Consider the following 15,831-nt stretch of genomic DNA (forward strand, 5'->3'; position numbering starts at 1 on the left):
AGACAGGCTGCTCTTCCCATGGCCTCTGTTGTTCAGTCTTGTTGGGTTTTTTCCCCTCTCCACCTGTATGACATAAGGAATATATCAGCTGGCTCTGAATATGTTTTTCTAGATGCCTGGTGGCAGGTTTGCTCCTACAAAGCCTCTAGTTGCTCTGTTTAACGGGTCTCAATTGGCCCAGGCTCCCACTGTGGCTAACATCAGCCATAAAGGGGCTGCTGAGACCTCTGATAAATCTTAGCATTGCCTATAAATTATTCACTTCAACACTGGTGGTTTTCTGTATCACTCTCAAAAGTATTTTATTGTACTGTACCTGTGGGGGCTGGAGACTTTTTAAAAACTTATTTTTGGAGACAGTTTCCCACCAAACCAGCTCAGCCAGAGGAAATAAACAGCTGCAGCGAGGCAATCGTTTGTCTTGGTTGTGGCTCCAGGAGACAGCGAGAGCCAGGTTTCCATCCTGGTTATGTTGTTTGGCCCCGTGATGTAGGGAACAATATTTGTGGATGGGAGCAAAACTTGAAATGTGCCCTTGCTGGGAAGTTGGTGGGAGCTGGCTCAGAGTCACTGCTGGTGTTTTGAGCCCTTGGTGCAGGAGGCAGGTCTCTGTGAAGTCAAGCTGGGGTTGCTGGATGTTGCAGAATAGTGATCACGCCTCCTTCTGCCACCTTCTACTGCTCAGGTGGTGGAGAAACAGGAAGGTTTAAAGAGCAGGGGAGGGTTGTGCTGCTCTGAAAAGCCAGACAGTGTGTGCTCCTGAGTCAGAGGGGGTAGGAGAGTGCTCTTTGACCTCCTGAAAAGTTTGTTCTTGCTCATTTCCTTGTGATTTGACTTCAGCAAAGTAAAGAAGATAAAAGTAAGATCAATTTAGATTTCATCAGGGCTGCTTTTACAAGCCCCAAGGGCAGCCCAGGATGTCTCGCTTGATCCTCTCTCCCAGGAGAGATGCTCTCAGCTTCCTCTACTCCCAGCTCGCAGTCAACCCCCTTTTTTAGCCTGTCTTGTGCTCAACTGGTTCTGGTGTAGCTATAACATAGCAGAAGATGTTTTCCTAGGGCCCAGTGACCCAAGCAAGCTACAGGTGCCCCCACACTTGCTGTGGGATTTAATCCTCTCGTACCTTCCTTAACCCTCTGTGTGAGTCTGCTGAGGAAATCGTAGAATCACAGAATGGTGGGGGTTGGAAGGGACCTTTAGAGATCATCCAGTCCGACTACCACTAGATCAGGTCACACAGGAACACATGCAGGTGGGTTTTGAAGACCTCCAGAGAAGGAGCCTCCGCACCCTCCCTGTGCAGCCTGGGGCAGGGCTCTCTCCCCCTCACAGTACAATAGTTTTCCCTTGTGTTTAAATGGAACTTCTTGTGTTCCAGCTTCTTTCCACGAGTGACGTGGCTCTGCAGCTGGTAGGATGTGATTAGTTTGTCAGATTAGTAATAACCCAAGATTAGACCTTTGGTTTATCTTGGTCTTCTGGACTCAGACCTACCCAAAGCAGAGGTGTGCATGAGTGGCTGGACATTGGGGCAATCCCTGAGCACCCAGCCTTGGTGCATCAGCAGATCTTAGACCTCTCCACTTCTTTTAAAGTGGTTTAGTGTTTGTGGCAAAGGACTCTAGGTGAAGACTAACTCGCCCCACTTCATAATTAACACTGGCATTTGATTGTTTCATTTAGTCATGTGTAACTCACATGCAATTTAAACCACTCTTTCCCTTCAGCAAAGTAGGAATCTCTGCACTAAACCAGCCAGGTGGGAACTATTTGGAAAATGCAGCAAAACCCCAAACTGGGTGTAATGGGAGAGTTGTTCAGGGCTGTTTCTAACGCTGAGAGCAACGTCATCACTGTCTAAAAGCCTGTTATAAAGAGCTCGCTGCGGGTGTGGGTGTAAAGAGTGAAAGGTGTGAAGGCTTCAAGCAAGAGCATTTGGATTTGCAGCCAGGACAGGCTGAGCGGGTTGTGCTGGGCAAAGGGATCTCGGGAGCGGCTGAAAATTCCAGTGGATAAAGTTAATAGCAGTTCCAAGGGATGTGGAAATGGAAATAAAATAGCACCCTATAACCCTGCAGCTGCTTTCCCTGGCGTGGCCCCTGCCTCGCTGTAAGGAGCTGCCTTTGTAAAGCTCACTGTTGCTCTCATCTTAAAAACACAGGGTTTGTCTCTGAGCGTAGCAGTTGTGTGGGGATGTGTGGGATTCCTGACAACTGCAGAGGGCTTGGAGCTGTCCTGGGTCAATTAGCAGCTTCTTGGTAATACGGCCTTAAAAAAAAAACAAGGGAAGAAGTGAAAATAAATACATCTGATTTTTAATTGCCTTGGTACAGTAGAGCTTTGGGTGTTGGAATATTTTAGCACCTGCCCAGCTCAACAGTTGCTTATTGTCCCTGGGTTTTACAGCAGAGCCCGAAATGTCAGCGTGCAGCTGCGGGCAGGCAGGGTGTGCGTGAGGGGCTGGGACATGCCAGCAGGAAACTCGAGAGGTGCCAGGAGATATTTCTGGGCTTGCTGAGAAAAGTTGAGGATCATTCAGTGTGAAAGTGTTTGCAGGTGAAGCGAGGCTGTGCTTCAATGCCAGAGTTAAGAGCTGTTTTGCTCTGAAAAGTTTGCCGTGTGAGCTATGCTCTGGGAGGTTGGAGACTGGAGTGGCAAATCCAGTGCCAGAGCCTCCCCGCTCTCCCATTCCCTTTGTGCTGGGGAGGAAGAAGAGGATGAGCCAGATTCTGTGTGTCAGCAGCAAAGCTGCTGCCTGAATGGCAGCACCAGCCACCTGTGCCAAAGCCACAGCAGCAGAGTTTGGCATGCACAGGCTTTGTGCCTGCTGCTGCTGTTCAAACTGATTAAAAGAAAAGGATGAAATAAAAAATAAGCCCTTTTATCTTGCTTGCCTGGAGTGGGGTCATTTGCCACAGTGTGCAGGGGAGGGCAGAGGTGGTGGCTCCTGAGAAGGTGGCCTTTACCAGGGTTCCTCACTCTGGATGCTGTCCAAAGCCATGGCAGCCACTGGGAAGAATCCTGCTGGCTTCAGAGGGCTCTGGATCCTTCCCTTTATGTCATCTTCTTAGAAATATTTAATTAACTAGGTAAAAATTAACATTAGCAGTTGCAGTTTGAGGCAGGGGAAGGACAAGCAATGAACAAGATCTCCTGTCCTACGTGGCTACTGTCAGTGAGCTGCATCCCCTCCTTTCTTCCCCTCTGAGCAGCTTCAAGGGCTGTTTAGTTTGTTGGTGTCTGGGGGAGATACTTGAACAAGTTTGTTTAAGTTGAAAAGAAAAAAAAAAGCTGTATTTTGTTTTCCAAGGCTTTGAATCTGATGTGCTTGGTCTTACTGTAATGTTTTTAAGAGACACTTCTGCCTGAAGTGTTAAAAACACACCTTTGGAGCTGCTGCAGCAAAGCTGATCCTTGGGCATAGTAAAAGGTTTAATGTATTTTTGTAGGATCCCTTTACAATTCCCCCAAGAGCATCTTGCTAGGAAAAATAGAGCTACAAAAAAAAGTTTGACATGTGTTTTTAAAAAAAAAGCAGCAAACCCAAAGCCAATTTCCAGATATTACCCACTGCATCATATTTAATAGGTGAAAGACACTTGAGCCCGATGTGACTTATCGCTGGATAATAGGCCTCTGCAGCTTGCCAGCTCTGTGTCACAGACTTGCAACTGCATGTGGCCAGTTTGTTTCCTTCCCCTCTCCTGGAAAAATAAATCCCTACTGTCTAGCCAGAGAGAGTATGCATTTTTTCCCTAGCTTATAATCTTTGGTATTCCTATAGAAGATGCTAAATATAAACAGGGGTGTAGGTACCTTTGACACACAGCAAGACAAACGTGGCAGGAGGGAGCTCTGCCTGGTGTTACGGCTCGCAGTGGGATGGAAGAGCCAGATTTGAGGGTTTTCTGAGCACTGGCTTTTTCTGGCTATCCAAACCCACATGGCAGGACAGGGAAGGCTCAAACCTGCAGCCTCATTCACTCTGCTTTGGTGTAGGGACAGGAGATGGCAGTGGGGCTTTCCAGTGGCATAGCAGTGGTGTTGAGGAGGGGGACAGCACAGGGGTCTGTTGGGCTCGGAGCATGGTGCTGGTGCTGCACCCCACATCCTCTCCCCTGAGTGCTGCAGCAAACACTCAAGGAGATGCACCATGGCTGGAGATCAGGCTATGGAGCTGTACATCCCAGGTCTGCAAAGACCTGACGTGTTTGGGTCCAGGGCCACACGGCCTCCCTTCACACATCCCTCTGGAAATGGGCAGCAGTTAAACCCTCCGTGCTCCTCGAGTGGCTTGCAGTTGAGGTAGAGCAGAGGAGAGCAGAGATGGTTTGTTTTCTAAAGGCTCCTTTCTCTTTGTCCCCAGATCTCAGGAGCTGCACCTGAGAACCGAGGCGCATTCCTATCTCTCTGACCTGACCAAGCCGTCAGACTTGGAGTTCATTGAACCCAAGAGGCCACGTCTGGACCTGCTGCAGGACCCTCTGATGCGGCACTCACCACTCCTGAGCCAGAGCCAGCAGGGAGGGACAGAGGATCTGTCCAAGGTAAGGGGACAACGTCCTGGGATGCTTGCAGGGTGTGGAGTCTGTGTTTTTGGGATCCTCTTGGCTTGTGTAGAGCTACCCTTGAGCTGAAGTCAGTGTAGGTGGTGACTCCTGATGCTTCAAACAGTGTTTGGTGGTGTTGGATTGTATTCACTGTGATGTGGTGAGGACTTTGGGGAAATAGAATGGTATCAGCTTTCCCCACCACTGTTGTAGTCATTGACTTGCATTTACTTGGGCTATTAGAGGCACCAGAACAATCTGGAAGCTGCTGTAGGCTGAATCAGGGATGGTTATGTCTGGCTTCTCTGGATGCTGTGCCCTGATTTGATTTTTACTTGACCTTTGTGGTTTGTCACATCCCTTTATTTAATATTGGTGTTTGAAGGGTTTGAATCAGTTGCTGGTGGTTCTTTAATGTAATCTTCCCCCGGAAAGTCTCCCTTGCCTTAGTCTCATTTAACAAAGCAAATTGTTCACTTGCAGTTGTCCCCTCTGCACATGTAATAAATGTTGCAAAGAGAAATCCCTGGTGTGTGTGCCTGTCTGGGTTTACTTTCATGCTCTGTTGGGGTTAATTGTATTTGATTTTACCTCGAGCTTGGACATGTTACTGGTTGGCAGGGAAGTCTTGCTTGGTAAACATGCTGGGGGCAGCTGGCTTGCTCTGCCAAGGTGAACCCCTGCACTGGGAGTGATGAGGGTTAAGGCAGCTGCTGGCTGGGCTTCAGAGATGGCTCAGAGGAATGAAAAGCAAGTCCCTTCCTTACCCAGGATGATGAGGGTGGTTTGCTGCATCACTGTGGGAGCTGATGGAAATAACATGTGGACAAAGAAAGGTCTTGCTTAGGAGCACTGGGATATTCCAACATCTGTTATCCATAGAGTACTGGTGGGCCTTATGTGAGATCCCTCTGACCTGTCCTGAGTGAGAAGGATGTTTAACTTTTGGGTACTTTAAATGCTGAGTGAGACCTGGCTGGATCTCCTGCAGGAGGGGGCTGCAGAGTCTGCCAATTAGGACTGGTGAAAGCTGATGCTGGAAGGGATGGAGCAACTATTTTTTAAGAGCCAAGTTAGAACTCTGAGACCATGAGAAATGCACCAGACACACCAGCTTGCTCTCTTGTAGCTCTTGAGAGTGTGTTGCCTTGGAAAAGATGCCTCTGAGGTGCTGTGCCTTCTGTGTCTCATCTTTGCTGCTCCCTCTGAGATGGATTTTAGCAAGGCAATGCTGTAACCATCCAGGAGTCTGTTCTCCATGCCACACCAATGTGTTGTGGTGGCTCTGAACCATAGCAAACATTCAGGGGCTGCTGGGCTGGGTGGCTCATGGAGAGAATAAACTGTTGGCTATGAAACAAAAAATATCCATCTCCAAAGACGTGAGGGAGCCAGGATGGCTTTGCTGTATGCACTTGATTTCCATCAGCAGTTCTGTTCTGCCTCTCACTGGAAAACCAGGTATTGTCTCAGCTATTTGTTTCTAATAGGCAAAGCTGCTCTTGAGGCATTAGTTGGTGAGTTTAGGGGCTGCATTTGCTTCTTGATCTGTGACACATTTCCAAGAATTACTTGCATTTTATGGGGCTTAAAACACTTGTTAATGAAAGAGAGGGAGAGAAAGCTGTGAGATACAATTCAGCAAGACAAGATTATGCTTTTAGTGGAGCCATTTGTAATTTCAGAGTCTGGAAGGAAGAAAAAAAATATGTGGTGTCTCTGACTGGTGAGAGCCAAAGTGGAGCTGAGATTAGTTGCTCAAAATTAGCAGAGACTGTTTCCAGAGTGCTTTTGGAGCTCACTGCAGGACTGAGAGGTTCTCAGTGTTATTCAAGTGGTAGGGAGCAGAAGGCAAGTCTGGAGGGTAGGACAACCATTCTGAAGATTTATCTGCCTTTGCAGCTTGGGAAATTGGATTAATAGCAATGTTTTGGCTTTTTTCTTGAGCAATCATCTTCAGACTAGGCTGTAAACTGCTCGTGGACATAAGGGTTGTAGTAAAAACGCCCTGAGCCTCCGAGAGTTAGAGGAGCTGTTCTAGGTGTGCTGGTCCAGGGGACATGCAGAGAGCTGAGCTGGTCTTTGGCCACAACCTCTGGACACTTTGGGGTATTTACACATGTGCAACCACTTCTTGAGTCCATGCTAAGACAGAAACAGTTAAATTCAGCACTTGATTCTGATGGTGTAAATTGCTAGAGCAACTGATAAAGACCTTCCTGAGAGGCTCTGTGGTGAGCTCCATGGCTGCCATCAGCTCCTCTGCCTGACTGATATGACCCCATAAAATAACACACTTCAATGCAGCCCATGCCAGGGGCTAATCCCCACTGCACCATCCCTGTGGGCACCAGCCTGTGCTTCACCCCTAGCAGCACCATCATCTGCCTGCTTGCTCTGCCCTCTCTCCTCAGGACATTCTGCAAGCTTCTCCTCCCTTCCTGCAGGCTCTAGGTGGGTGCAGAGCCAGAGATGCCTGTGTACTGTGACCCACGTGTGGACCAGCACACACAGGGCACCTGGATGTGTGTCCCAGTGACCAGAGCCAGAGAGGGAAATATGCTGTTCCATCTGTGCTGCTGAGTCAGTGCCTGACAAAGTGGTTCAGTGCTTTATCTAGGGCAGCTCTGCAAGCTGGGTTTGCTCTTTGGGTGAGATGTACCACGTGAGCCCAGTATTATTAAACATGCTGGTGGTTGTTTAGACAGAGTATCCTAGGAGCTGTTTGCTTACCCCTTACCCCATTCCACATTGTTGCAGTCACTGCATGAGGAGGAGCTCGATTTACTCATCCAAGGAACAGCACTATGACTGCTTTTTACAGAGGTTTTGCAGATGGAGCTAATTTTTTTGCACAATAAAAAGCTCCAAAGAGCCCTCAGTAAAAAGAGTAGAAGTTTGATTATGGCTGGCTCTGGGTGCCAGCCTGGCTGTCCCATGGGATGTAACTATAACGCAGCAGCAATGGATGTTGCTCTGAGGCAGTGGGTACCTCTTGGTCTCTGGTTTCAGCACAGCAGTGGAGCTGAGATGCAGAATCAGGTCTCTGGTGGGGTGACAGTTCAGCATGTCCCCCATAACTACTGGTTGCCTCAGAGTTACCAACCTTCAGCACTGAGGAGAGAGGTAGACACCGTTCCTGCACATTTCCAAGGCCTTTGTTTTGGGCCATAGTCAGTGTTACAGACACAGGCAATGTGGCAGATACTGGTAACAGGCTCTAGAGTTTTTTCCCTGAAGTGAATCTTGTCATTTATTCCTCATCTACCTCTCTGAAATGTGGGGCGAGCTGGGCCCCTTTACCCTATTCAGGATTGCTGCAGCCTTGCTCCAAGCGAGGCTTAGCTTGTAAGGAGAAGGCAATGTCTTCTGTTAGGTCAGCACATTCTAGCTGGAGAGAACAGACGTGCTTTTGGGCAGTGTGTCTTTCAAAAGCAGCAGCTTTACAGTGAAATCTCAGTTGGGCTAATAAAAGGTATTACCTTTCCATACAAACCTGCATTGCTCATACCCTCAAACAGTGTGTTAACCTTCTCCCTGGCTCGAAGAGAGTTTTCTTGCCTGTTTTTTCCTACTTCAGCATCTTTCCCCCTGCAAGAGGAATTGCTGTCATGTTGCTGCAGTCATAGTCCTGGCCTCTTGCTGCTGGATGTGAGCTCAGTCTGCTGAGGGAGAAACAAAATCTCCCCATGCCCTCTGTGCCAGCGTGGGCTGATGTTGCCTTCAAGAAGGTGTTCCCTTGAGCTGCCTGAGAGTAACCAGGCAAAGCTAAATCAGGGCTGTTTTTTCAATCCCTGCAAGCCTGGATGTGTGACTTGCTGGAAGTGCTGCTGTGATGCGGATTTGCCGGGTGTGCTCTTGGCAGAGAAGCAGGAGCCGCTTCCCAGGGCCCTTGGTGGCTTCTGCCTGTTTTATGATAAGAAAGTCACAAACCTCCATCCATAGGAGCAAATAGGAGCAAACCAGATGGCTGGAGAGCAGGCCAGTGCTGTACCTGCACGATTCCCTGTTCATACATGTGCAGCCGGTGCTGCGTGTGATCCTGCCCTGTAGTGATGCTGAGTGTGGTGCCTTTGGTCCAGCAGTGCCTGCTCTCCCTTCCCCAGAGGTGGAGGTCAATCCTACCTTTCCCCTTCCATCTCTTCTTCTTCCCCTTATGCTTCCACTCGTTCCTCTTCCCATTTCCGAGACTGCTTTTCCACCACGTACACGGTTTGCTGCTCCTTCCTATAGGATGTGAGTCAGTCGTGAGCTGCATTTAGTCCCCTTGCAAGGGCTGGCTGGCTGCACTTACACGTAGCCTATTGCTCCAGCAGGAATATGCTTACAGAGAGCTGTGTAGTCCCACGGGTGTGAGGCTGGGTGGAGGCTTAGGAAACCTGAACCTTGCTGCCATCTGCCCTGGCAAGGCCGCTGGTCACCGGGTAAGTCTCTTCCCCTTTCTGTATCTCAGATTTTCCCCCATCTGCACAAGGGACAATGCCACTTCCCTCTTTTGTAAAAATAATTAACAACTATTGCTGGAAAAAGGCTATTATGAAGCCATGTGTTGTTAGGACTTGGAACTCAGCTTTACATTGTTGGAGGGGTTTAATTTCTCCTCTTTCTGCGGGAGTGTTTGTGTTTTGCTGCGGACTGAAAAATGGAATAAGGAAAGGGAAGGGGGGAGTCTTGGAAAAGACAGCACCAAGGCCAGGAAATATGTGTGGCAAAGCAGAAATTAGGGCAAAGGGTGTTTTGCTTTGGTGCACATTAATGTGGCTTTAAAAGCAATTAATTGAAAAAGGAGGAATTAACACGTTTAAAATGCCTTTTTAATGGTGCATAGAAGCCAGCCACGTACATGCCAAATTTCACACTGACTGCCTGTTCCAGAGCCCAAGTTACAATAAACCCCTGGAAGACAGGCTGTGGGATGGAAAGGCACTTGGCTGGCCTGCTGCCTCCTGCCCTGGCCGTGGGCTGGCAGAGCACTGAGGACAACCGAAAAGCCTTTTGGGAGCTTTGCTTCCTCCTGCCCCGCTCAGCAGGGCCTTGGCAGGGCTGGTCCCTGCTCGCTGCTCCATCCCGTGCTGGGTGTGCTGGGGCAGAGGAGCGGGCTGGGGGCTCGGCTCTGCCCCAGTTTGAAGAGGGATGCTCAGAGGGACAGGGCCACAAACTCCTGGCCTGGATAGTTGGGCTGGCTGGTAAATCACCAAGCGGTGTTTCTGCTCCCTGGCTTTGTTATGGGAACATTGATCTGTTGCGGGGATTAACCTCTCAGAGTTTCCAGTGGGTTGGTCTCGCAGTTATTAATGAAACTGGCTGGAACTTGTGTTGACCTTGGCAGAGGCTCCAGTTGGCTTGGAGGTAACTGGCAAAAGCATAATCTCTAATTGAGTAATCCAGGGCTGGGGGAAGGGAGCAGAGAGGGTGGAAAACAGAGCAGTGCTTTGAGCAGGGAGAGCCACGGGCTGCGTGGGAGCGGAGCGTGCCCAGGCGCTGAGCACAGCGGCTGCCCAGGGACTGAGCGGCTGCAAGTGTTCCTGCACCCTGGGCTCCCTCTTGGAGAGACCAGCCTCAATTCCAGCACATCCCTGTGGTGTATTGCCCCACAGCACTTGAGGGGCTTGGAGAAGGAAACAAAGCTGTGTCAGCCATCACTGGGCATGTGTGCTCTGTAGCCTCTGAGACTGCAGTGTGGGTTGTGCTGGGCTCTCCTTTTCCTGCCAGAGGTGGCTTTTCACTTGGGGGGTAAAAGAGCTCTGGGCCTCTTACTGGGGCTCTTGGTAAAATGTCTGCAAGCAGGGACCCAAGTGACAGCATGGGACTGTCCTCTTTGGCCATCAACCTCTGCCCCAAGAGAGAGAGACAGTTCCTTGGCCAGCAGTGGTGGCTGCCGGTGAGCTTGGGCAGAGGGATCCTGCAGGGCTGTGGTAGCACTGATAGGGAGGGGACACACCAACGCTGCCAGCACCCTGCCACTTGCTCCAGGTTGTCTGAAGCTCAAGTGAGATGCAGAGTTCTGTGCCAGCATGTGGCTTGATCAGCCTTGTGAAAGTTGAAAGGCCGCAAACAACTTGATGTTTTAGTGGGTACAAACACAACGTCTTTCCTGCTTTTGTCCTTCCCCTGCAGAGAAGAGCATTTCTTATTAACTCTCCTTGCAGCCTGCTTGGCTGGGAAGCTGATTGGGTTTTCCCCATGGTCCAAAGGCTGGTGGTGCACTTGGATACCCATCAGGAGTGAGTGTCCTGGGGTTGTTGAGTTCAGCAGCCATGGGAGGATCCTCTGCGACGCGTTTGACTCGCGCCTGTCGGCCGTGCGGCTGTTCACGCTGTCCACTTGTGCCTGATAAACATCTGATTGCAGAAACGATTCAGTGGAGTGAGGGAAGGGGGAGGGGACTTTGCATTAGGACAGCAGTGATTCAAAGCTATTTCTGGGAAGATGAGGGAGATGTTGGCATTCTCTGTCGTTCCAAACATATTTAAAAGCTGAAATATTTGCATTGTTCACGTTGTCTCAGCGCAAACACTTCTGGCTGGATTTTTCCCTTCCTCTGCTTTTCCTCCTTGCTTTGAAGATCATTTCCAAATTGCAGGAGGATGAGTGTGTGTGGACCCCCACTCACCTGCATGTGAACACACACCTTTGGGAGTGTCTGCCTTGTGCAAGCAGTCTGACTCTCATGGCATGCCTGGGGCTTTGTTGCACTGGCCATGTCAGGATGGCTGTGAGGACTTGCCAGCAGCCCTTGCCATGCACCAGCTCCAGACAGGACGCCAAGGGAGCAAACAGCTGGAGGAATGCTGTGTCTGGAATGGGATGCTCCATCCCATGCGTGGACTCATGCTGTTTTCACTTGAAAAGCAGACACTGTTAAGTGTTGTGTAGTCCTTGTGAGATGGTCAGCCCCTCTGACTGGTCCTGGGGTAAAGGAAAGGAACACCACTATTGACAAAACAACTGATTTTGTTCCATTTTTCAGCTGAGGTTCCTATGGCTGAAGAACTCGGGCATGGCAGGGAAGGGCCTCATGGGCTGCAGAAATGCTCTAGAGGCTCAGTAAAAACTGAGCTTGACCTTCCTCGAGCAGCCTGGCTGTCCCCTGGCCCGGCTGCTCCAGCTTGTCCCTGAGCCCCAAAGAGCAGGACTGAGGCTCAGCATGACTGGAAAACAGACGGGTGAACCGCCAGTGCCTGAAGTGCAGGTTGTTGTTTCTCACTTCTTTGGCTCATTTGTGGTGATCGACATCCAAAACAACCTTTTAAATTGTCTTTGAAGCCTTAGCAGTGGAGAAGGGCAGCGTGATAAGGCTGGGGCTGCTTCTCAGGAGCCTGCTCCAGCATTTGAATAATTGGACTTTGCTGTTCCATTCAGTCAATATTACAAGGCTCACGCAGTGCGACATCTCACCTGATCTGCTTGAGAGGAAAGAAAGTCCCTTGACTTTGTGTGTCTCACCCTGTAATTGGAAGAAAGGTTGCCAGTTTTTTTCTGCTTGAACAGAGCAACATTGAGAGCTGGGTGTGCTGCATGGACTCAGAGTTTTCCTCTTCATTTAGAAATGTTTCTATATCTGTTAGGTATATCTTTTTTTCTCTTTAATAGCAAGGATTCTGATGTGCCCTGTTATGTCCTGAAAAACATGAGACAGCAAAGCTGGTTTGCTACTTCACTTTGTCAGTGCTCGGGTGGGATTTAGGACATGGGGTTGGTGTGGCAGGAACTGGCACAAGTCTGGTGCGATTTGCTCCAAAGCAGAGGGATGGCACAGGGTGAGGAGGGCTGTGCCAGCCACTGCGGCTGTCCACTTGCAATCAATCTGTTCTTGCATATTGATGGGAAACAAACCCCCACCTGGAACAGAAGGATTCAGTCCTGGTACCAAGGGTGACGTTCTGGCTATTTTCTTCTCTGATCTGGGTTTCTTCTCTTCCCCTCATCTTACAGGCAGGGGGTGTGAGTGCTGCTGGGCACAGTCTTGCTCCAACTCCCATCAGATCCAGACGCTCTCTGGGATGGGCTGTGTGATTCTTCCCCCTTCCATGTCATCCCTCTGGTTAGCACAGCTGACAAAGCAGCAGGAAGTTGTTACCAATTCACAAGCACATATGTTTTCTTGCAGGTGAATTCACCATCCTTACATGTCCCTCCTTGTCAGGAGTGTCCCTGGGGTTGGCGAGGCGTTTTCTGGGAGCAGCTTGAGTGTGGATGTACAGCACCGAGCGCATTTTTGGTGCTGTACTTTTCCATGGGTATGAAATGCAGCCCATCCACAGGCCTGACTCAGGCAATGAAAGCCAGCGAGTTGTGACACCAATCAGATTAATTTTACACAGTGTCTTTTGAGGAGGAGGGTATTTTATGCTTAAGCCTTCCTTCCCAGAACTAGGTGGAAAGCCGTGGAGGAGATGCAACAGCAATCGATGGTGTTTGCCTGCTGCTGCTGGAGGGGATGGAGTTGGGGAGTGATTTCAGAGATGGATTTGGCAGAGACGAGTTGCTGCTCTTTGTGCCTGTGGTGATGGAGCTGTAATAACATATTGAACATGGCAACAGCCCTTGCTAAAGCTCCGTGACTTCACATCCGTGCTTCGTGGAGCCTCATCTCTTAACAACACCCTTAGCATCGATAACAAGAGAGGAGCTGTCGAGTGCCAAAGGGCCTAGTTAAATTCACTCGTTGAAAACCTCCTTTTTGGACCCAAACCTGTGTTTTAAACATAAAAACTCTGGCTGTGTTTTAGGCAGAGAGCATTCAGAGGGTTTTCTGGCTTGCTGCACCATGAAATGCTGTGCAGCTTCACGCTGCATGGGGGGGCCGGGGGGCGATGGACACTGGTGTGTGTGAGAAATGCTGGCAGCGTGCTTGGCCAGCACAGAGGGGTTGTTTTAGGACAAGCTGACAGGCCCTTGGCTTGTTCTGCAGCTCTCGAAAAATGTAATTCTAATTCTTGGCACCTTTTTCCATGAGGATAAGGAGCAAGAGAGGGGTGGAACCTGTTCTCTCTGCCCTTGGAAATGGGCTTGTACCCAGCAGCAGAGCTGGCTTGGGGTGGGAGCGGTGTGCTCTGTCCTACCCCTGGTTTGGTGAATCAGAAGCAGAAATTAGCTCAGGGGAAGCAGTGTGGGATGAAATGACCTGAACCACCTCCTTGCAGTCCTGACCTAGATCTAGTTACTCTTTGGTCATCTTAGCCCTCTGACTGAACGTCTTCTGCACAGGCCAGTGTTCAGCCGGCTCCTGCTCACCTTCATCCCAGCCAAGGCCTGGCAGCTCCTTCAGTCGTGCACCCTGTGAGATTCAGGGGAAAAGCAGAGTGCTGTCTTCTGACAGTGCCAAGCAGCAGAGGAGAAGCTGGGCAGCAGCTTTGGGGTTGCCTAGTGCGTGGTGCCTCTGCTTCATCCCTGGGGGATCCCCCCAGACTGCAGAATCCCACAGCCCCCTCCTCGAGTGCTTGCCTTGGCACTTTATCACCTCCTCTGTCTGCACAGCAACACTTCCCAGGCTTCTCTTTGAACGACCTGCTCTGCTCTCTGCCCTGACAAGGGGCATGACTGATTTCTCTCTTTCCTGCACTATTCCCTGAGGAGCAACAGTGATCATTTCTGCCTTCTGATCTCCACGTTGGATGCTGTCATTCCCGTGTCTGCTTAAGAAAGAACCATTGCCTAGTGCAAATGGAGCCATCCTACACTGCCACACACCCAAACCAAGCACAGGCTTTTATTTCAGGCTGTCTTTCAGGTCTGTGTTGTTTTATCTCATGCCAGTCAGCGCAGGGATGACGTAGAGCACATTGCCCCCAGCAGTTAATGTTTCTGCCTCAGCAGCAGGCAGAATGGCAGATGTAAACACAGGAACGTTACGGCCCTTCAGACACTAAAAGCTACTAAAGAACAGACAAGTCTGTGTGTGTATATATATAGTATGTGCATTATATGAATGCTTTCCAATACTGTTTTGAGAGGGATTTGTAAATTCATGCATCCATGAATGTTTCATGTGTATATACTTCTTTTCCACAGGTTTTTAAGTAATTGAAAAGCCTACTTTTTATACATACACACAGAGATATGTATAGAGAGATATATATGTATGTGCTGCCTCATATACTTGTAAGCTCTTTTTTCAAAGGCATCTTCTAGCTGTGAAGTTCAGTGATCCTGCTTTCAGCAGCCACCCAGAGAAAGGTGTACAGTGTCGAGCAAAGCTAAATATTGATTTGAGTCAATCTGGGTGCACTTGGAGACACGGCTGGTGTTCATGAATACAGCGTAATCGCTGATCAGAGTGGGGAAATTTCATCATAAAGGCCCCAAAAGGGAGGTTTATTATTGCTTTCTTCCAAATGCCTGAATTTTATTAGCTTCAGTCATTCTTGGCAGGGCGGTGGAATGGGATTTTATAGTTAGCAAAGGAAAAGTAAACACAGTAATCATTTCACAGCCTTGTGCCTGCCAAACCAAGATGGAAATTCCAGCCTTGGTGGGAAGCTGCTGCTTTCCTAACAGATAATAACAAATTCACTGTGGGCTTATTCTTGCTTTGGGAGCTGAGATGGCTTTTTTTTCCTTTTAACATCCTGGCTTGGAGAGACAGGGGTGCTTCATGCTTTTCTGCAGGAAGAGCCTGGACAGAGGTTTGCAGTCTGACTCACTCCCACAGCCATTCACAATTAGAAATGGTACTTCTGCCCTGAGCCTTGAGGAGATACTTTATCGTGTGCTCCTGTTGGTATTTGGTCTTTCCTTGGTCAGTATTGCTCTAACCACAGAGCTGAGTAACACTTGAGGAGCGTCACGCCTGAAACGCTGGTGGTTCCTACACCCTGAGACTGTCTTTACCTGCTGAATGGGGAGAAAAAGTTATTGTGGCCAAAATCTCCTCATAAACCTGAAACTCTGAGGTTTATTTTGCTTGTTTTTTTCTGGGCTTGAGGGGTGGGTTCATGGCTCGTGTCTGGACCAGCACCCGCCTGTGTTTCCTGCTGCTGGGGGATGTTATTTCCTCCCACCTTCCTGCCCCGCAGCAGTGGGGGTGACAGGCACTGCTGCCACCCCTGAGGCTCAGGATGCGGCCTCCTGACACAAAAAGCAGGCGGGAGCAGTGAAGGGAAATGGCTCCTCCACCAAGCAGCACCGGTCAAGGCAGCCCCTTCCACGTGTCTACACGGTTACTGGAACAACAAAGCCGTGGAGGCAGCAGGCGGGTGGCTGTTCTGGAGGGTGCAGCTGCTGCCCTTCCTCACCACATACCCTGTGTGCAGCAGCCTGCTGCCATGCACTGAGCTGT

At 49.6% G+C, this 15,831-nt stretch overlaps 1 protein-coding gene across 9 annotated transcripts in view; it reads left to right on the top strand.

The window, feature by feature from the left end:
- The window catches only part of NCOR2 (nuclear receptor corepressor 2), a 239,815-nt gene that overhangs the window by 90,478 nt on the left and 133,506 nt on the right, over nt 1–15,831 (top strand). For all 9 annotated transcript variants that reach the window (XM_062010425.1, XM_062010430.1, XM_062010431.1 and 6 more), the window contains exon 4: nt 4,367–4,547. In XM_062010425.1, coding sequence (XP_061866409.1) covers nt 4,367–4,547 — 181 coding nt within the window. The remainder of the gene's footprint in view (nt 1–4,366; nt 4,548–15,831) is intronic.

The sequence above is a fragment of the Colius striatus genome, chromosome 17, assembly GCF_028858725.1.
Source record: "Colius striatus isolate bColStr4 chromosome 17, bColStr4.1.hap1, whole genome shotgun sequence".
Lineage (NCBI taxonomy): Eukaryota > Metazoa > Chordata > Aves > Coliiformes > Coliidae > Colius > Colius striatus.